The following is a 21,890-nucleotide window of genomic DNA, read 5'->3' on the forward strand; positions in this document are numbered from 1 at the left end:
TATTACATTATATTATATTATAAATTATATATTAATGGTTACAAAATACATTTTGAAAAACATGTTGCATTATAATCTTTTCATTTGGATCTGTGCATCACCTGTAAAGTTGAGATGAAAAGCATTTGGCAACTGAATTTGGAGCAGTTTGCGGTGCACCCCATCCTTGTTTTTGGTTTTACTTAACATAAACTAAATAAATATTTTTTTATTAAATATTGTGTCTACATATGACTAAGCATTTGTCCTCTGGGTGTGGGCTATGGGTGTGGGCTATGGGCAGTCACTAGGTGGCACAATGTTACAAGGATTTGTAATTATAAAATCCAATATAATGGTCTTCTATGGGTTCTCATCATTTTTGGGAATATTGACGCACATTTTACGTTTTTTAAGTAATCTACGCGTGATTCAAATGTATTTGTGTCACATAAACAGAGAGTAACTACTACGCGTCTGGCGGGCACGTGGTCGGCGGCGCGCCTATCCTCGAGAGTGCGCATCAAGCTTGACAGCATAATGCGCGCTCTCGCATTCCCCCGGATGCGCGTTTACTCAGTCTCCTCTCTCCACCCTTGAAATGAGAGAGGTACGGAGTGGAAGATACATCGTTTTACAAGAAACCCTCCACGAACGGGCAGCCGAGATCGAGACCGCACGACAGACGAGGGTGAAGCACTAAGAGTCAAGGTGTAGCGCGGGGATAAATTGATTCGAAATCAAGGTCAATTATCTCTCTATAACAAAAACTTCCGACACGGAGAAATCACGAACCTCTGAGGATGGAGCAGGCATACGGGGCTGGCAAGGCTGGCGGCACCTTCGATCCAATTACGTTCTTTCAGCAACCGCAGACTATTCTTCGAATAGTGTCCTGGGTGAGAGTGATTCTACTAATTGCATAATTTAAGCGCGAACCCGAGTGTCATGTGATGACGCGTTAACGGCTTGTAAAGCTTTGCCGCCTAAATGCACATCTCGCGCGCTAATCTGCGCGCTCGCAAATCATTTCTTAAATTTAATTTTTCAGATGATTTTTTTTAATTACACAGCTCTCTGGAATACGTGATTCTGATTGGTAATTTGTGAAATTCAGCATACAAATGTTGCTGTAAACAACCATTGTTTAGGGCAACACTGTATAACTAATGGACCAGATCATCATATAGGCTATAGCCTACTATAAGATCACCTAAATAACTATACTTGTCCTGTAGCTCAATTTCATGAATTTATTTGTAAATGGGGAGTTTGATCATGACTCAGATCTCAGCTGTAGAGAATAACACAGTCTGACACTAGCTCAAGAAGCTCAGTATTCATAAAGGAAAAGTGGATTACTCTACCTGACAACGTCTGCCTCTTACCTTTACAAGAGATATTTCTGACTGTATGTTAACTAACTGAACAATTTTAACACTGTTTATTTGATCATTTATTTCCTTGAACATATCTGAACTCAATCAAGTGGCTCCTGGTTTGTTTAAAGATGTGCCTCTTGCATGAATGAGCATGTGTGCACTGTTTGCTGATAAAAACGTTTTGTGGAGAGAGAGAGAGAGAGAGAGAGAGACACATGGTGAGGGGGTGGTGGGAGATTATAAGAGGGTGGCTGATTTGGGGGAGGGGTGGCCAGGTGTCTGAAGTGGTGATTATTAAGCCACAACTATACAATAGGTGGTATCATACAAGAATTGAAATTATTTACCTGTGAGAATCGATACATTTGCCTTTATAATAAGTTTGTAATATGACCACTGACTCATTCATTGCTCATTTATAAAATAAAATTAAAAAAAGACATTTATTTTTAATGGAAATGTCTATAAAACAATTCAGTGGTTATATTCTACATGGAGCCGGCTTAGAAAGCTCCACTGAGCTACATTCAAATCTTAGGCAATTTTTTTTAACGCAAATAAGAATAATTATCTGAATCTGACAAATAAATTGTTGTAATTTATTTAAATAAAAACAAATTATTGTTATTTATTTTATTTGTAATATTTTAGTATTAAGTGTTTTATATTGGTGTTGTGTATTCATATTTTTAGTTTAATAAAAACAATTATTTTTCATACTTTTGTATTTTTAATTACATTTGTTATTTAAAAAATATTTATTTCTAGCTTTAATGAATTGTTTTATTTCGGTTTTAGTTATTTTAGTTACTCAACTTATTAGTAATTCTAACTTATTATATTTCAGTTCGTTGCCAAGGCAACTTTTCTAATTTTATAAGTTTTTTATTATTATTTAATATTTAAAAAAACAAAAATCACCTTTAATTCAATTAACGAAAATAATGTTTATTTTTAGCTAATGATAACAACACATAAATAGTACGAAACCCCTAAAGGCACATGGTGAAGGGAAAAAATATGAGATGGGAGGGAAAATGATGTCAACGATCTTGCATTCGCAAAATGTTTTGCGTTCCCCTGATAAACTTTGAGATTTATATTTAAATACTTTTGCAGAAGTCATGAATGTCTAGAAAAGTCATGGAAATGTATTGATCAGAAAGGGTTGGAAGGTTTTGGCTGTATTGGATACATCTGTGCGATATATATTGTTGATCAGGGTGACTATGTTGGAGCTTTTTATCCTGAATGTTAGTAGGTAAGCTGAATTACTTAAGTTGCTTTAGTTATTGTTCCTCTGTTTGTTTGAGTATCCCGAGATCAACCAGTACTGTGAGTTGGAGGTGGGATTTCCTGTTTTTCCAACCAATGGAGGATAGAGAGAGTGTTCGGGCAACCTGCATACATGTATGCACAGAAATGACACCCTTCACCTTTAAGTGGCGTTGATGTGTGTGTGTGTGTGTGTGTGTGTGTGTGTGTGTGCAGTGCTGTATGGAATCTTCAGGATGGATTGGAGGTGTATTTGTCTGATTCATACTCTGATTGGCTGAGTGAATGCTGCTCCATTGGCATGACAACAATCAGAGACCTCAGGCTGGATACTAACAGGCTCACTATGAGGAAAATCAAAACAGATGAACAGTAAAGGCATTAATTGGATTGCCTCTAGAATATTTATTTGAAACCTTTCGTTTATCCTATGTCTGATAACAGTGTCTCTTTCCACTTTCACTCCTTCTGTAAACGGTAACATTAGCATGCAGTAGTCATGATTCAGATCTGGTAGAAAATATGATGATGGATAGGCTTGGAGTCTTTCCTCATTGCTGTTTGTAAACAGAGTCTCGCTTTAAAATTGATGATCTTTTGGATCTTTGACTTATGTGAGCAGTCACTTTCACACAGGAAGCTCCACAGATAAATATTTCACAGAAAGAGCTTGAAAACATGGGTGATGAGAAACCTCTTGGCAAGAATAAGCAGCAGTTCATTCATTTATTTTCCCAAGCTGTCATTCTGTATTCAACCAGCATGTCTGTTTCTGTGAAACAGAATTACCACATAATTTTCCAGCTCGTCTGTTGCAATTGCTCTCTTTTTTTAAGGATATATTTTATAATCAGAACCCTTCCTGCCTGCCCAGTCCTTTACAGTGCGCATACAGTGATGCTTTAAATATAGCACAGTCGTTTTACTGTTGTCCGTTATGGGACTAATGGCACAGTTGAATACTGCTGCAGGGTGACACACTCTCCATTTCTCTCCATATGTCCACCTTTTTTCCTGCACAGTTACTACGTCAAGGGGGAAAACATGGTTTTCAGAGCCTCTTTATCTCTCTAACATTATTATCATAGTTTGTGATTCATTTATTTCCTGGCAGGATTTTTTCTTTTCTGGTTGTTGTGATATTCTGGCAATGGATCACTATTAACTCATGCATTAGCCTAGCTCATATCTAATCCACATTTATACAATCTTGCACTCTTATTCTGGATTCAAGTCAGTATTTAAAACAAAAAAGCTAAGTAGATTCAATGTGTTTAATGAATAAAAAAGAGAAAAATTACAAGAAAAAAAATGTGTTTTTTAATTTACATGCATCAATATAATATTAAAAATACATAGAAATACTGGATATACAGTAGGAGTGTCACGATATACTGGTATTGACAATAATTGTGATATTTTAAAAATGAAATATCGTTAGGGTGTCGCAATATACCGATATTGAGAATGTAAAGCTGACGTCACTCAGTGTTGAATTCTGGGTAACTGTCTTGTTTAGACGCCAAATTAGGAGGATTGCGCTGCCTTTCTGCTTTATTTAATTTAATGCAGTGTTTGTGCATGTATAAGATCTGTAGAGTTACAAAGCTCAAAATGTCAAACCTAAAGAGATATTCTTTATAAAAGTTAAGGCTCAACGCCTTCCTAAAACGCTTCGTTCAAACACACCCCCACAAATCTACGTCAGTGTGTGGGTCAGAGTTTCATAACACCGCCCAAATGTAAACGCAAAGAAAGAAGGCGTAACTTTTATTCTCGCTGTGTTGTTGCCGCCGGCGCCGCCATGTTGTGGAGACGCTGTGTTTTTCGTCGCGAAAGCCAAACTACTTTGTTTGGCCTTCCAAAAGAGGACGCAATTAGAAAACAGTGCTTAAGCTTTATTTACAACACTGTTCGAGAAAAGTACAACTAAAATTTTCGACTGTGCTGCGCATTTTTCGGAGGACTGTTTCCAGAACCTGGGAGAGTACAAGGCCGGCTGTGCACAAAGGCTGATTCTAAAAAGTGGGGCAATTCCATCTTTGCAAGTACATTATGGCGCTTCTGACTCACAGACACAGCCTGTAAGTACGTTTTGCTACTGACAATTCAAACATGAGTTTTGAGCAGTATAGAGTAGCGCTTGCTTGTCGTTTTTAAGATCACAGTCGTATGGGTCATACAAGTTTGACCAATGCTTTTCTGCTTAAAGGTGAAGACCCAACTTTATGTATGTTTTGTAAGATTCCCTTATCTGTCAAACATATTTTATTGGATTGTCCTGGACTTAATACAAGCAGAATGCTCTTTTAGTTACTTCTCTTAAGGACATATTAAATAAGATTATGCCTGAAAAGGTTTTGGTTTTTTATCATATGTTAATGTAAAAAATATTGTATAATATGACTTCCTGTTTTTGTTTGTTTTGTTTTTATTGTATTTATATGATATTTGTATTTTTGTAATAGAATTTTTGCCATGAAAATAGCTTTGAATGCTGACATGGCATTAAATAAAATAATGTGAATCTGAATCTACGATCACAAATGCAGACATAGTTTTATGTTTACATAGTGTTCTCACACTCGTAGATTGCGTGACGTGTAAAAAGTCATTATAATCAGTAATTTATGTCCCCAATGAAATACAACCTTACCAATCGGTGATACAATCTGGTCCAGTCGCGCTGACAAAGTCGATCGTCATCTGCATTTTTCCGGTTCAGATTCGGCTCGAATTGATAAGGTACCGACATTATCATCTGTCATTATTGCTTTGGGAGCTGATGTTCCAAATATGGTAAGGGGCGTGACATTTCCATCACACGCTTAAGGTTTTTGGGCCAATCACAATGCACTGGATCACTGGCCAATCAGAGCACACCGCACTTTTCAGAACGATGAGCTTTGTAAAAATCGACGCGTTTCAGAAAGGCATGGCATAGAGGAGCAACAATAATGTACAGTATGTCTAAAAATAATTTTTTACCTAAAACCACGTAAACACATTGCATTAAACCAAATACACAAAATAATGTTCTTTTTAGAACCCCTTTAAGAATATATGTCAGATTCAGGGGCGCCGTAACAGGGGGGAAGATTAGGACCTACTTACAACCCCCCAACCACAACGGCGCCCGATCAAAGTTGATATAATATATAAGAATATACATCAGCATGTTTGCTATTGTAGTTTTTATCAGAAGCACTATTACAATATCTTTAACATGAAGTAAGCTATTTTGCAAATGTACCAGAGCATTTACCAATGCAGTATGATTTAATTTTCCTGTTTATAGCACAGCAGACCTATTGCTCTACTGTACATATGACTGATGTTTATGAATATCCTAATCTTGTTTCTTTGGTCAGTGTTGCTGCATGGACGCATGATTTCTGAATACTGTGAACAAGGGAAGGTCAGGTTGATTGTGTGGGGAGGCGCTACAGATGTATAGGTGGTCTTCATCTGTAGTCTTATGACTCAGTCTCTCTCTCTCTCGTGATCTCTCTTTCCCCGCATAGTGAACACAAGGTCAGGGAGATTAAAAGCGAGGGATTGGAGGGGGAGGGGAGAGTGAGAGGCAAAGCTCGGCAGGCATGTAATAGACTGAGAAAAAGACAGAAAATTATATATTTTTAGTTGTCAAGAAGACATCCTCACACCATCAAAGACATAGAATGGTTGCCCTTTTTTATGCAATTAATTACAATAAATGGAAGCAAGCTTCAAAATGAATGCAAATGCACTATAAAACCATCATAAAAGTGGTCTATATGCCTTAATTAAGGTAATCTGAAGCCTTGTGTAATAAAAATACAAAAATTTAAGTCTATATTCACTTCACAATGATTCAGACTGAACTGGGTCAAATGATCCATTAAAAAAAATAATTTGTAATTTTTCCTAGTCGGTTTTAATTGATGTTAGAGCTTCACTGATGAGCTGTAGATTAGTTTTACTTTATTGTAGGTTTCCTGTAACCTGTCATTGTCTTGGCCACTATCTAACATTACACAACCGGCTGCAGGAACACCACTGTGCTTTGTATAAAGAGCCCTGATGAATAACTAGACAGCTCTATTTGACTGTATTTCTCCTCCTCTCAAAGTGTTGATTGATTTATTGGTGGATGAGCCATGGTTGCTGGCTCTAAAATGGTGCAAGCATAAACCAGCCCCAGCTGACATGTCTGGATGATTGAAGAACCATAAATTACATTGAGGACCAATGAAAACCAATAAAATTCGACACACTAAACTTGTGGGAGGTGCTAAACTCTACAAAATGTGACATGTATATAATATTTAGGGTAGCACTTTATTAATCCGCTGTAGGAAATTGAGGCAAATAACAATACAATACAATACTGCACAGTATGATATAATTCAAAACAAAAACAGAATATAAATTAAATGTATTCTAAAATGCTTAATATTATTGTAATATCAATATGCAAGCTTGTGAAAATAATGTGTATATATAGAATATGTATAGAATATGGACAGTTTATGCTTTTATTTAAAGAGACTAGACAACCTCATTGTCACAAGATAAACAAAAAGACAACTAAGACAATTTTTTTCAAAGAAACATTTTAACAACTAATACGTTTACAAATGATCCCTGTAAACTAAAAAAATGTAAACATTCAAATGGCTTGTTTCGCATTCACACATGTGCCTAAAACATTCCAATCAGGTTGAAAAAAAGAGCATGTAAAGCTCTGCTCCTGATGATCACAGGATCAGGATCCCGTGTGCTGCCTGTTACAATGCTTGCTTTCATGCACTCATTCGCCATGGAGCCTTGTAATCCAGACAGCTAATTAAAAGCATGCAAAACACTTGACCAGTAGCTCCTTAAATCCACAGATTCAGAGAGAGAAATGTATTACTAAAAAAAAACTTCTACAAGAACAACAACATTGTCATATGGACAATCAGTCAGCAGTGAAACTGCTTTGTCATGATGATATCTTGTGGCGCATATATAACCATGACAATACTGCGGCTAACCTTACAATCACATCCATGTTCACAATCTTGTCACGAACATGGTCGTGCTGTATGGTTGTGATTCACTAAAAAGGACTCCAGCTCATAGTGTAATTAGTTCATGAATCAGACTACATTGTGTGTATGTTTTTTCCATTCGTTCCACTTGGACAACTCGATAGATGTTTCTTGACATTAATTTTGGGATACATCGTCTTTTTATTGCATCACAGTCAATACAGACTGCAAACCTACTTTCACAACTCCATAAATGTGTTCTATGTGTTCTAAAGACGCTCACTTTCTAAAATGCAGTGCAGGACTGTTATTCTAGGTACAGACTACACAATATTTTTGTCTGTTACAATATTCACTGTGTCAGATTATGTGATTTTGACTTCAGAATTCTTGCTGTGTCGTGCATAATTAACATGTCAGACTACATGTTGCTTACCGACCAATCATCGCTTGCCATCTTTAACGATGTGCGTAATGTCAAGAAGCCAGAACGAGCAACTGACTTCCCGAAACAAGAGCGTAAACAAACAATGGTTGTACTAGCTTAAAGTGCCCCTATTATGCTATTTTAAAGGCTCCTAATTTTGTTTTGGAGGTCTCCTACAACAGGTTTACATGCATCAAAAGTCAAAAAACAAAAGTCAAAAATATTATTCTCATAATATTCATTGCACATCACCACATTTTTCAACAATTCTCAAATGACTCGACAGTTGAATCAGTCTCTCTAAATCCCTCCTTTCCCCGAGCCTGCTCTGCTCTAATTGGCCAAATGGCCCAGTCTGTTGTGATTGGTTTACCGTGTACAGCGTGTGTTTTCCTTTAAAGGAAAACACACGCTGTTTTCAGATGTTTTCGGAGGCTTCCTAAAGCTCAGCGATTGTACACACTGTAAAGACCTTAACGATGACGTTGATTTTACCATATCAATCCAAGTCTGATGATGAAACACTGGAAGAACTAGTTATTCAACCCGAACCTCCATCGCAAGGACGACTTGAGCAGGACGTTTCTCAGTGATACACTACTTAGTTTGAGGTACATTATGAGATGTTGCAACTGTAATTCCTCACCTTCAGCATTAACAAGTGTATGTCCATCAACAAACCGATGTGTAGTCATTTTAAAAGTCTATTTTGACTATGCCATAAAATAAAGGCATTTTTAACATTCCAGGAGAGTGCTTTAGATTTTTTCTTTGGTTTAAAATCTACTCTACCTTTTCCAAAGAGCACCTCTAATAGGATAAGTGAATCCGGAAAGCGCTCCTGCTTTACATGTTTTAAACCGATGTGTAGATTTATAATTTATTGTGGTGCACATGCGAACTGTATCAATAACGGTGTATATGTTCGCCCAGCACTAACGTGAATGACGGATGTAACATAAACAATTTTAAAACAACTCTTGCTCCATCCTTTATCTTTGCTCAAAGTAGTAAGAACGACAGACAATCTGCATTAATAGACACAGTTTAGGTAATAGTGGCCCACAGCTGCTTAGTAAGTATTTCAGTAAGAGTAAAACATGAGTTAGCCGGTAAGCTGAAAACGTACACAATATAAACACCCGGTAGAAAATATATGCATCAATAATTATTTATACTTACAGGTTGTGATTCTGAGGAGAAAGCTGGTCCAAATAAACTGGGTACTGACCCATCTTTCAAGAGCAAGCGTTTTGAGAGATTTGAGGGCTGGACAACGTACAACATAGGGGGCATTATGCGAATGTATTTTCTAGTGACGTAAAACCGTCACGCAGTAGGATTTAAAATACAAACGACTCGTATAGGCAGTTCAGAGTTGATTCTTTCTTTTGAGAGGCAATAACTATTTATCGTGCAGTTTCGGCTTTACAACTTTGCAGAACGTTTACATTCACAAATAGCTGTATTACACACTGCATGAAAGGGAATATTCAAAAAATTATAAAACAGGCACTTTAATGCTAATTCCAGTACTCACCGGGTTGCTGAAGCGCCTCTGCTATTGTTCGCCAAAATTTTACTTTTTTCACTCTGTTGTGGTAGTCCCTTGAGGAAACATCATAAAGGTAGGAGTATTGTTGCCATGAAACTTTTCTCTATTGCATAATTCCACCTTGCAGCACCAATACCATTGTCATAGACGCGGCGTCAGTTGTTGTCCACTATGACACACTATACTTGATGAAACGTGTTTCTTGCGTCCCAACGACCATTGTCGTTTATGAATCACCACGACACCCAATGTCAAGCGGATCATGCCAAAATCGGGCTGATATTGTGCAGTCTGAACCGGCCATTATGCCCAGTACACATTATATGATTTTGGGCTGTCCCAGACAAAAGATGACTGTGGTCTTGGCTCCTAAACGGTGGTTCTACATCATACAGTGAGAGAGGGTCAAAGACGGCCGTTGTCACGTTCTTGCAGCCAAAGATAGCCTGCGATCATTTTCACGACCATGATCAGGTCCATATTCTCCTCTTTCGATTCCTCCTCAGCGCACATAAAAAACACAATTGCCAAAGTGCGATTCATCTTGCTCTTTGTTTACTACTCGCTCACTAGCTCATGCTGATGATGTTTTAATCTTCTTGATTATATGTGCTTGATCAAGATTAAGGTTTGAATGAGCCATTGAACCTTTATCTTAGGAGATTTAGGGTTTATTTGATTTGATGTTGCCAAACCCCTTAACATTAGTTTAATGATAAAGCTGATTCTCGGGGTTAAATCATGGGCTTGTACCTGACAATTAGGGAACAACTATGGGAGAGTTTGCTGGCAGCCAAGAGCATTTCAACTTAATTGCATGAGTGGAGTAATGATGTGCCTCTCTCGCACTCTCACACATTCAGACATATAGTACAGATGCACAGACCAGCTGTTAAAACCCTGGCCTTTGTCAAAACTTGACTTCATCCTCTTGATAGTTGACTATTCCTGGAGCCAAAATGAGAACATAGGCTCATCAGAATCTAAGTAGGCACTTATTATTATGGAAGTGCCAAATATACCCTAGCTTCCCTGTAGAAAACAAACCCAGTAGAAAGCAACAAAGTGAGATTAAAAACAGATGTACACATGAATCAATCAGTGATGTTTGTGGTGATAGATGGCATCTGCACACAATGTTTTCAGCCAGAAGTTGTGGTTGGCTGCGAGAAACAGTTTAATTTCCTTTGTTTGTATACTAGAAAAGCTGAAATCAGCACTACAGTGGACATAAATAACATTTCAACAACTTTAATTGGCTCTAGGTCTTTTGACACTGTGTTTAACTCTGGACTAAGACCTAAGTTATGAACTCCGGCTACAGGGGTAAAAATTCCTTTGCAGTGTAAAATAGTATATAAAATCTGCCCCAAAGTTTTTTATTATAATTATTAAATCACTGGTTCTTTTAGCATAACATAACTCTGTTAACATAACATAACATAAGTTCTGTTTGTGGGTATCTAGCTTACTTCTTTCTTCAAGTGCCTTGGGCAAAATTGACAATACTTATTTTTTATGGAATATTGCAGTATTTATTATAAATGACTGATCCATGCACATCGTTATTGATTTAAAATTCATGTGCCCTCATATTCTTTAATCAAAATAACTTCATGGTGCAGCGACATCTTTTCCCAATAGCAATAGCAAACCACAACCATCCAACAATCCAATCAATTCCTGATCAAGTCTCACTCTACATTTTTTCCTGTTCGAGAAGCATATACATCACAATAGGGAAGAAAAGACTATCCAAACTTCTATTTCATGCTGACTTTACTAACAAAAGTAAAAATTAAACTGACAAACATTGTTCCTCCTCAAAATCGCTTCTTGTATTAAACTGGTACATTGCATTTCACATCTTCTCAGTGTACTAATCTAGCTTGCATTTTAAACTTGGCATTGTGTACGAAGGATACTGTTGGCTGTATGAACAATGTGAATATGCAGCAAAATAACCTGAAAAATAACCAAAATAAAATGAAAGTGTGAAGTCCAAATTCTCATATTTTCTTTCCACGTTTTCCCTTCATGGTCTCCTTCTTTTAATTCTCCTCCTCAGATCTTTTCCATCGTGATCTTTGGATGCATTGCTAACGAGGGCTATGTGAACCGTCCAAATGAGGTAGAGGAATTTTGCATCTTTAACCGCAACCAGAACGCCTGTAACTATGCCGTTGGGATGGGATCCCTGGCCTTCCTCTGCTGTGCTGCATTTATGGCACTGGACATCTACTTTCCTCAGATAAGCAGCGTCAAAGACCGCAAGAAGGCTGTGTTAGCTGATATTGGAGTTTCAGGTAAACTGCTGATATGAATGGAAGTATTGCATATCAATATTTTATATCACTAATAATAGGGATGTCCCGATCAGGTTTTTTTGCCCTCGAGTCCGAGTCCGAGTCATTTGATTTTAAGTATCTGCCGATACCGAGTCCCGATCCGATACTTCTATAATGCAAAAAAAAAAAAAAGAATAAAGAAGAGCGAAAAAAACAGATCCAGGATGTTCCTTATTTTTTATTTAATTCACCTTATTTTAACATTCAACAACTCTGTTAACAAACAGAGCACTTCTGTGAGGTAGCTTGAACAATCAAGTAATAAATAAATTCTTCACTTTTGGACTTTAGTGCAACAGTAAATATTAAAAAAAAGTCTAATATATAAACAAATAGCACCTCAACTTAAAATATCCGGTAGGCATGTAAACAAATAAAAAATAAAAGTGCCACAGTGTTTGCAAAACCAGTAATGTGCTTTTAGGAACTGCACTCCTAACTCTTACGCCGGTTTCACACTGCACTGTTAAAACAGAGCGTGCAGCGCGTATTTTTTTCGCCGCCCATGTTAACAGATTAAACCAGGCTTTAGAGCAGGGATAGGCAACTCCGGTCCTGGAGGGCCACTGTCCTGCAGAGTTTAGCTTCAGCCCTGATAAACACTCACCTGTCTGTATCTATCTAGTAATCCTAAAAACACTGATTGCCTTGTTCAGGTGTGTTTAATTAGGGTTGAAGCTAAACTCTGCAGGACAGTGGCCCTCCAGGACCGGAGTTGCCTATCCCTGCTTTAGAGCATTCACACCGCACGCAGAGGTGGCGCGGCAGTGCGTAGCAGAGCAGAGCAGGAGTGCCGCGATCGTTTCGGCGCCGAGTCTACTTTTGCTGCGCCGCTTTTGCTGAATTAAAGTGACAATACATTGATAATGGCCAAAATACACCACAGTTTTATCCAAAAAGTGCATTGATGATATCTATTGTGTTTTAAACAGTCAATCAAATGACCAACAGCAATTTAAAAAGAAAACAAATGTCCAAAAACAAACTTGTTGCCATAACAATAAAAACAAAGATGAACCAAAAGTTATATAAATGAAATTATTAATAAAATAAGCTTCTTGACAAGTCTTTTCTCTTAAATGTATTTGAAAACGAAAAAAAGCAATGCCAACTTATCCATTATAGACTCTGTCTGTACACAACCCACGGTTCAGCCGCGCGTGACAAACGCTGCCAGTATGAAAGCAAAACGCGCGTGTCCTGCTCCTGCTCACCATACGCACTGCTCCTGCGCTGCTTACACTCTAATAACGCGTGCAGTGTGAAACCGCCATAACTCTGTGTCACCGCATAATAGAGGTGTTAAAAAATAATGAGAATATAAATACATATATATCCGAGTCCTGATCGGGAGGTAACGTCCGATTCCGATCGAGTCTGAAAACACGCGATCGGGCCCGATTTCCGATCACGTGATCGGATCGGGACATCCCTAACTAATAAGATACATTTACTGCAAGGCTCCTGCTGAATCTGCCTCACTTTTTTTTACAAACCACACATTATATTTTATTCATTTGAACACTTATAAATTACTTTATGTGGCTCTAAGAAGGTTTTAATAATGTTTCCCACATACATTTGTTTCTAAGGTCTTCTTGGCTCAAAAGCACACTTAGACTCAATCCCAATTCACCCCTTGACCCCACTATACCCCTTGGCCCTACCCCTCCGTTTTGCGCGTTCCCGTGAAGGGGTAGGGTTGTCTCGATTCTCTTTTGGTTGGAGGGGGAGGGGTAGGGGTAGGGGTAGGGGGAAGGGCCAGATAGCCCTTGAAACGAAGATTTTTCGGGACCACACGTCAAACGAAGGGGTATGAGAAATGTACCTGCATACACCGGCTACAGAGGCAACATGACTGCCAATAATCATTTTCTTTATGTCACATTCAATCTTGTGTTCATATTTACGGCCATGTTCTTCAAAGAAACGTTTGCAAAAAAATCACTGAAGTTCGTTAACAATAGTCCCGCAACATATTTTCATGTCTGATAACTGGTGAATGTAATTGCGGCAGGGAATTGGCTTATCTTTTACCGTACGTCTGCTATGAACGCATTGTTTTCTTGTGGTTATATGTGAACACGATATAAACGAACAGTGCTTACACAGTTTCGTGCTTTTTGTAACATGATCAACCAGTCTTGTATGTTCTTTATCAAACAGGGACACCTGAGGAAACCCGGAGGCTCATTCGTTTTCGCGCTGACAACGAGCAACGTTTCCTCAAGTCCAAAAATACTTTATTTATGGAAGGGCCAGATATCGTCATCTCCGTTGTTTTCTGCGAACTTCAGAAGAAAAATGCAATAAAAAATAGCTGTAACCCACGCAATTGAGATGACTACAGCTAACGACGGCATCTTGGAAGTTTGTGATAAACATTGCCGCATCTCCTGTGACGTAGGGGCTAGCGACGACGTATAATGACGTGTAACGGTGTAGTAGTGGTGTCCCATTTCTTAGGGGAATAATTTCACCCCTACGCCTTGCCACTCTGTTTCAAGGGGCAAGGGTAAGGGGTAGGCGAAGGGGTATAAAATAGAATTGGGATTGGGCCTTAGAGTCTAGGGCTGCATCCCTAAAGCTTAGGAAGCTGATTTGTTGCGTTGCTACCTTCTCAGCATGACTTAAGGCCTATTTATACTTCTGCGTCGAACTGCCGCCGAAGCTACGTCGTAGGCTGTGTGTAGCGCGCGTACCCTACAGCGTACCCTGACGTGCACCTCTCCAAAAATGTAACAACGCGTCAATTCTACGCGGACGCAAGCGCTGTGATTGGTCTGCCAGAACCCCTCCCTCGGGGTTTCACATGCTCCCTAGGTGCGCGTCAACGCGGACAACGACGCAGAAGTATAAATTAAAACCAACACGTTGCCTACGGCGTATAGGCTCCGGCGTAGGTCCGACGCAGAAGTATAATGAGGCCTTTAGCAGGCAGTGTTTGTGCACGAAGGTCCCTCACAAAACTGATATAGGACAAACTTCTGATGCAGCATAATGGTTTAAGGATCTACAACAAAGTAGTGAGAGCTTTGGTGATAACAAAGCAAATTTCATTACTACAGTAGTAATTTCACACTAGAAATTACATCAAATATGGAATTTTGATCAAAAACGTACATATACACACAAACTAACCGCAACTTTCAGATGCCATCTTTATTTTTTAGCTCAACTGTCTCAGAATCAAAAGCACAGGATTGTGGGATATCATAGGCAGCGAAGGATACATCTATGCTGCCTTCAAAAATCAATCAGATGAAGGTATCTTGTTGCCTTCTACCTCTAGCTTTCGGATGCAGCAGTGATCCGAACTTCCTGTACCACAGCATTACTTTAAAACACTGCCCTCTGTTGGTAAAATGTAACTGCTTCTAAACTTGCTGCAGTGCTATGCTGGATTTGTGGTGCAATGGCGCCATCTATGCCTGTAAATATAAATTGACTGTTTTGATCAGACCTTCTTTAGATTGTGAATATCACTCTGTTTTAGGTTTGTTTGTAATCATTTTATATTTATTTGTGGTTTTTTTTGTTAGTTTGTTTTTTCAATCAAAGGCATTTATTGTGCTGTTTATTGATCTGAAATTCTGAACCTTTTTCCCTTTTTTCTCTCAGCCTTCTGGTCTTTCGTGTGGTTTGTGGGATTCTGTTTCCTGGCCAATCAGTGGCAGGTGGCTAAACCAGAGGACAACCCCCTGAAAGAGGGCGGAGATGCAGCCAGAGCAGCCATCACCTTCGCCTTCTTCTCCATATTTACATGGGTCTGTACTGAGAATATTTCCATTTTAGTTTAGGTCATTTCTTTCAGTAAGTTTTTAAGTTTGAGTTTTTTCATCTAAAAATTAAATTTCATCTGATAGTTTAAATAAATAAAATGATTTATTTAAAACTATTTTTCAATCACTGAAAATAATTTTTAATCATTTTAGTTAACAATAACAACACTGTGACACACCAAAACCAAAACCATTCAGGCCATTCACCATTCAATATTTCTCAAATACATTCTCATCAACTGAAAATCTCTTTCCATCTAAATATCCAGAGACAACGTTTACAGTGAAAATGATTTATCTGTGTTATCCAGTCAAAGTTCTGTTCATGTTTTCAGCAAAGCTTTTCAGCATATTTTCTCTTTCAGCTGAAAATGTGTTAGATTGCATGCCTGTCTTTCTTCTCAATGAATGACCTGTGAACATCAACACAGCTTCATTCTCTAATCTACTTTCTGTACTTTTCCAGAGAATTATTGACCCCAGTAATCTTTGCTTCACTGTTTGCATGTATCCTTCTAACCTCTAATCTCTCAAAGCACTTCTCTTACAGAAACCACCCAGCTGCATCCATAAGATTAACCCAGTGTTGTTGAAATGTTTTTCCAGTCATTCTTTCTGTTGATCGCTGGCTCTGGCCGATCTGTTTTTCTCTAGGGTGTTCTTACACTGCTGGCCCTGGAGCGCCTAAAGACAATCTCGTTTGAAGAGGAATACGACAAACTGTTCATCCCTCATACGCCACCTCCATTTGTCTAACATTTACCGCACACATACTTATTTGTTTACTATGCCATAGACATCAACTACAAAAGCACCCTTCAAATCCTATAGTCACCAATGAATACCAATGAAGATATTACATGTTATCTGTTTGTTTGTTTGTTTTTTTGCCATGCCAAGAGCCACATCAAGTGCCATATCAAGCCCTAAACCCCCTTTGGGAAGAAACTGGGAAGAGCTTCAAATAACATTTCAACACATATCTGCCTGGAATTATGAAGTTATGAAAAACATAATTTTTCTTCATTTTATTATAGTAATGGTACCTTGTCATTATATGCTGATTATCTCTTGGGGTTAAAGGTACACTTCCGTTCAGAAGTTTGGGGTCAGTGAGATTATTATTATAATATTTTTTTATCGCGTAAAAATGTATCATGTTTTCCACAAAACTGTTAAGCAGCACAACTGTTTTCAACATTGATATTTATAAGAAATGTTTCATGAGCATCAAATCATCATATTATTAGAATTATATCTGAAGGATCATGTGACACTGAAGAATGATGCTGAAAATTCAGCTATGCCATCACAGGAACGAATTACATTTTAAAATAAATTTAAATAGAAAATTGCAATAATATTTCACAATATTACTCTTTTTACTGTATTTTTGAGTAAATAATTGCAGCCTTGGTGAGCATAAGAGACTTCTTTCAAAAACAATGATTAATTTTAATGACCCCAAACCTTTGAAGGTGCCAGATTATGTGCCAGATAATCTGTTTTCTCCAGAAAATTATTATTTGATTGTTTTTTAAATTGTGGTTACAATTTTAATTGACTAGGGGGCGGCAGTTCCACATGAAACATTCAGCTGAGCTCTTTACAGAATTGTTTTGTAACGTTATAGGTTGTCTACAAGATATCGCATCCTGATACATTGTCTGAAATACACTATTTCCCACTCATTTGCCTCTATTGTTGCCATTGCATTTCATGATCTTATTTTTGTTTAAAATTGAGCTGCTGTTGTTGCTATCTATGATGTATATTTATCCTTTGTGATAGATCTTATAATGTACTGACAGATGCTGTTCGATTAAACTCTGTTAAGTTTGACTCAAGTTCTACATTTTGTTTTGGATGTGGGTTTTCTATGTGCTAGCCACTCACTTGAGCATTTCCTAAATCTATTCTTGACTCTGTTAATCTTAAAGCTGACTAACCATCTTAATCTTGTATCTTAATCAAACTAATGTTGCTTTTCTTTCTCCCTTTCCCCCCCTCCCTTCCCTCTCCCTCTCTCTCTCTCTCTGTGTCCCATCCTGTCATTCTCATTCCCTCCTTCCAATTAAACTGTACATGGCTTTCTTAACTGATGCCTTTTCATTGACTATTCACCATCCAAACTGGGGAAAAAAATCCTCCATTCCTGCTGCCATAATCCTGTAATTTCCATTGCTAATCCCTCTGATCCCACCCTCTAAACCTCTCCTTACGGCATCTTCATTTTCTTAAAGGCTGGTCAAGCTTTCCTTGGATTCCAGAAGTACAAATTAGGCGCAAGCTCATCTCTCTTCTCTCAGGACTACACTGATCCCAGCCAGGATCCCGCAGGAGCGCCCACTGCTGGCACGGAGTACACTGGATACACCCCCGACATGGAGGCTAATTATGACGGATCTGGTGGATACCAGAACCAAGACTACTAAGGTCAAGTATAAGGATGTACACAACAGCCTTAACAAGCTAGGCTGATGGGTTTGGGGAAAAAAAATATGGGGTGAAAAGGACAAACATGAACTTTGGGCACTTGGGGTAGAATATGGATGCTATAATAACCACTTGTGGAATTTATAGTGGGTTTTGGGCGTTTCAAACACTGAATGAGTGTTTCATTTAGTCTATAAAATATAATATTTTGCAGATTGGGGACTGTGACACTAGATCTCTCGAAATGTTTTTTTTTTTTTTTTTTACAGGAAATTTTGCCTTTGGGGTTATTGGTTTGGGGACAATTGATTGGTCAGCAGTGTCCTCCTGAGCAAACTCTACAAAGTGTCCATTATAGAATACAGAACTTCACTTTGGTTTATTACACTTAATTCCAATTTGTGAAAACAAATCTAAACTAAACTGATAGAAGTTTGTCTCTAATAGGCAAAGAAGCTAACTAGATTTGGTCATACTTGTGACAAAATCTGACCAAACGAAAAGTTTCTAAAGACCACAGTGTCTTTTTGTTGGTGAAGTGTAGGTGATACAATAGAACATTACTTTAACCCTTAACCTGTCACTAGAACGCATTTTCCATTGATAGCTCTCTGCTGCCATTTTGTCAATGTCCAAGGATCTTAAATGATCTTTTTTTTAACAATATCAGGTCTAGGAATAAATCATTCTCTGCATTGTTCACATAGAACGTACAAAGAGGAGAAAAGAAGAATAGTATATAATGTAATACAGAGAGTGAAAGTAAAAGAGTGAATATAGGCTATTGAAAGTGAATTCTGTGAGAGCTGCTGAACTGCAAAGTTGTACGGCTGTGATTACATTATTTAAGGTCTGTTTCTTTCCATATGCACAGTGGCCCTAAACAGTGTTTGGACACTTAAGCAACACTTAAATATATGGCTGTCACATTGCACAAAATACCAAACCAAGTGTCAAATTATTTTTAAAGAAATACTGTACAAACACACTTTTCAATCAAAAGTTTTTAAATTAAATTTTTAATTATAGTGCGGTCACATTTTGCGGGCAAAAAAGGTCCAGTGAATATAATATTGTCAACAGTGTAGTGATGTATGAAGTACACCTTACACAGGAGCCATTTTCAAAACAAGCTGCTTTCTTTTTAGGTAACAAGGCACATTAGCGTGACCAACTTCGAATCTGATCCGAAATCTAAGGGGTAAAACTTTCGCCTCTCACAAAATTTCAGATGCAAATTCCTATTGAAATGACTGGATTTCGCCCGCTGAAATGCGACCGAACATCTGTGGTTACTCTGCTAGGATACCCGTGCAAACTTGAGGTGAAAATACCACTACAAATCACAGTGGGGTCAGTTCATGCATTTTTATGCACAAAAAAAAGTGTGAGTCCACATATGTTTAGGGCCGCTGTGCATGTCATTGTCAACATGGTGCACATTTACATTTTTATGACAGTGATCTAGACATGATGACTTTTGATGTTATTGATGTCTTTTAATCACCAATGTAAACATATGTGGTGCAACACTAAAATTCATGAGACTTTGAAACACATTTTTGAGGGGGAAAATGGCCAGACTAGCGCTCAGCTTCGAAAGCAATGAAATTAAAGTATGCTTCACTCAAAAATGTGAACAAAAAGACGTAGAACCCCTGAAAAATTAGTGCTAATGACTAACAACACAAATCCAGCCAATACCTCACAGTGAAGCTATATGAAGAACAGATTAATAGACTAGTATAAATCTTTAGGGAGAATGTTCATGTCATTATAATGGTCTGACACTTGTGAAAATATTATTCATCATTGTGTATGCTAACAAGTTTCTTTGTAGCACCCTTAACATAGTGTTATCTGGCCATCTTTTTTATCATTTAATAATTTTATTTTTGATCATAGTTACTGTAATAACTTTTGCACTAGAGCAGCAGGTCATGCATTACAGATAAATCATTTTTTTATTTTAAATTGAGTTCTGAAACAATGTTCATAATTATGTACCTGAATATATAAAACCAGCATATTTTTATTTGATGACAAAGATGTAATATAATCCAGTACACAAACATATCTTTATAAATTTATTACCAAAATAATTATCAAAAATAATAATAGTATGTATTTCGCATTTAAAGTTGTCATAGAATAATGTTTATCCTTTCTCTAGTGACATTGTTTTCTAAATCAGCAAACTTTGTATTTTATTTCTTGTTTATTTTAAAATCTTAAAAAGGAACGCTACAATACAATCAGTTATATAGGTGATGTATCAGATGTGTTATTATATAATGTATATGTGCAGTTGTGGAGCTGGGATACAAAATAGTGTAAATTCTTTTGATGTGGTGACTGTCCATTAACTGAATCACTAGGTTAAAATGGCTCAGTGTATTTTGTCCTGTCTTGTATGTTGCTTGTCTGGTAAAATGTCTGATATAGATGACAATAAAAGACATTGACTGATGGAAATAGTTGCCAATTCTTTTGAATACTTTTGTATTTTGAATTTCTTGTGTCCCTACACACTTAAATCATGCTTAAAAAAGGATAGTGCTTTAAAATAAATTAGAATTTGATCATTGCAATGTAATGCAATGACATTTATTCATATTTAGGTCTGAACATGCGTGACGGGAAACAAATTTAGTGTGTATATCAAAAACAGTAGCAGCTTCATTCCTGGTCTGATGTGACATTTCCTGGTCCTCATGTGTAACTCTTCATGACTGGAATTACATTTCCATACCATAGTGTGCTGAGTGGCCACATTGCAGGAGAGGGGCATCACAAAAGTGAGATCAGTTCCTGTAATCGCCCACTGCGTCACTGAGAGAGCAGTCAATGACAGACAGGGGACAGAATGTATGTAACATGAGAATACAACTGTCCCACCCTCTATCCACAGAGCACTATATTCATCTGATGAGTGAATACAGCGCTTGCACTCAATGAACACATGCTGTGACAACACTTCTATATTAACCATATTTTGGTTGTTTGGGAAAAAAATGTAATGAAATATTTTTAAATCTTGATCTGTAACCAGTGGTAGTTTTCCAAAACCTTCCAGCTAAATGTGCTATGTTTCATCTCCTAAAATAATATAGATAATATATAAATATAGCAGCTTAGTAGTCTTTTTTTCTGTGATAATTCATATTTAAAAAATGTCTTTTGAAAGAGATTATGTTTGCAAAAGAAGATTACCAGTAAAGAACAGTTGCTGCAACATGTTTATAATCTCCTGTCTGGTTCCCAGATCCGAACACTGTTTAGTTTCCATTGAGAGACTTTCCATGTCTGTTAATAGGATCATGGAGGAACAACTGTCACGCTGATACAACATGATCAAGCATTTGAGCATCCGCAACAAAATCCATTCAGGTAATAACTGGGCATTTTTATATTAGATGAGACTAATTTGATTATACTTTGACTTTGATTACTTTACAACATAGATAGATAGATAGATAGATAGATAGATAGATAGATAGATAGATAGATAGGCAGACTGACTGATAGATGGATAGAACAACAGATAGATGGACTGAACGATCGATAGATGGATTGGTTGATTGATTGATAGAACAACAGATAGATAGATAGATAGATGGACTGATAGATAGACAGACAGACTGATTGATTGATAGATGGATAGAACAACAGATGGATAGATATAGATTGG

At 37.5% G+C, this 21,890-nt stretch overlaps 2 protein-coding genes across 3 annotated transcripts in view; both read left to right on the top strand.

Annotated features, from left to right (window-relative positions):
• Positions 1 to 510: 510 nt before the first annotated feature.
• On the top strand, positions 511 to 20,674 carry syngr1a (synaptogyrin 1a). 2 transcript variants are annotated; one of them, XM_084087403.1, is made up of 4 exons: positions 511 to 878; positions 11,702 to 11,939; positions 15,603 to 15,748; positions 16,418 to 17,604. In XM_084087403.1, the coding sequence occupies exons 1-4, from the start codon at positions 783 to 785 to the stop codon at positions 16,517 to 16,519; spliced, it is 582 nt and encodes a 193-aa protein (XP_083943529.1). In that variant the 5' UTR covers positions 511 to 782; the 3' UTR covers positions 16,520 to 17,604. The 2 variants fall into 2 exon arrangements, with proteins under 2 accessions (XP_083943529.1, XP_083943528.1); XM_084087402.1 differs by lacking the exon at positions 16,418 to 17,604 and adding an exon at positions 18,007 to 20,674 and having other exon boundaries at positions 519 to 878.
• A 474-nt stretch (positions 20,675 to 21,148) lies between these two features.
• Positions 21,149 to 21,890, top strand: part of tcap (titin-cap (telethonin)) — a 5,923-nt gene continuing 5,181 nt past the window's right edge. The window contains exons 1-2 of the mRNA XM_084087424.1: positions 21,149 to 21,215; positions 21,516 to 21,589. The gene's annotated coding sequence lies outside the window, so the exon portion shown is untranslated. The remainder of the gene's footprint in view (positions 21,216 to 21,515; positions 21,590 to 21,890) is intronic.

This window comes from Abramis brama (assembly GCF_963993115.1).
Source record: "Abramis brama genome assembly, chromosome: 1".
NCBI lineage: Eukaryota > Metazoa > Chordata > Actinopteri > Cypriniformes > Leuciscidae > Abramis > Abramis brama.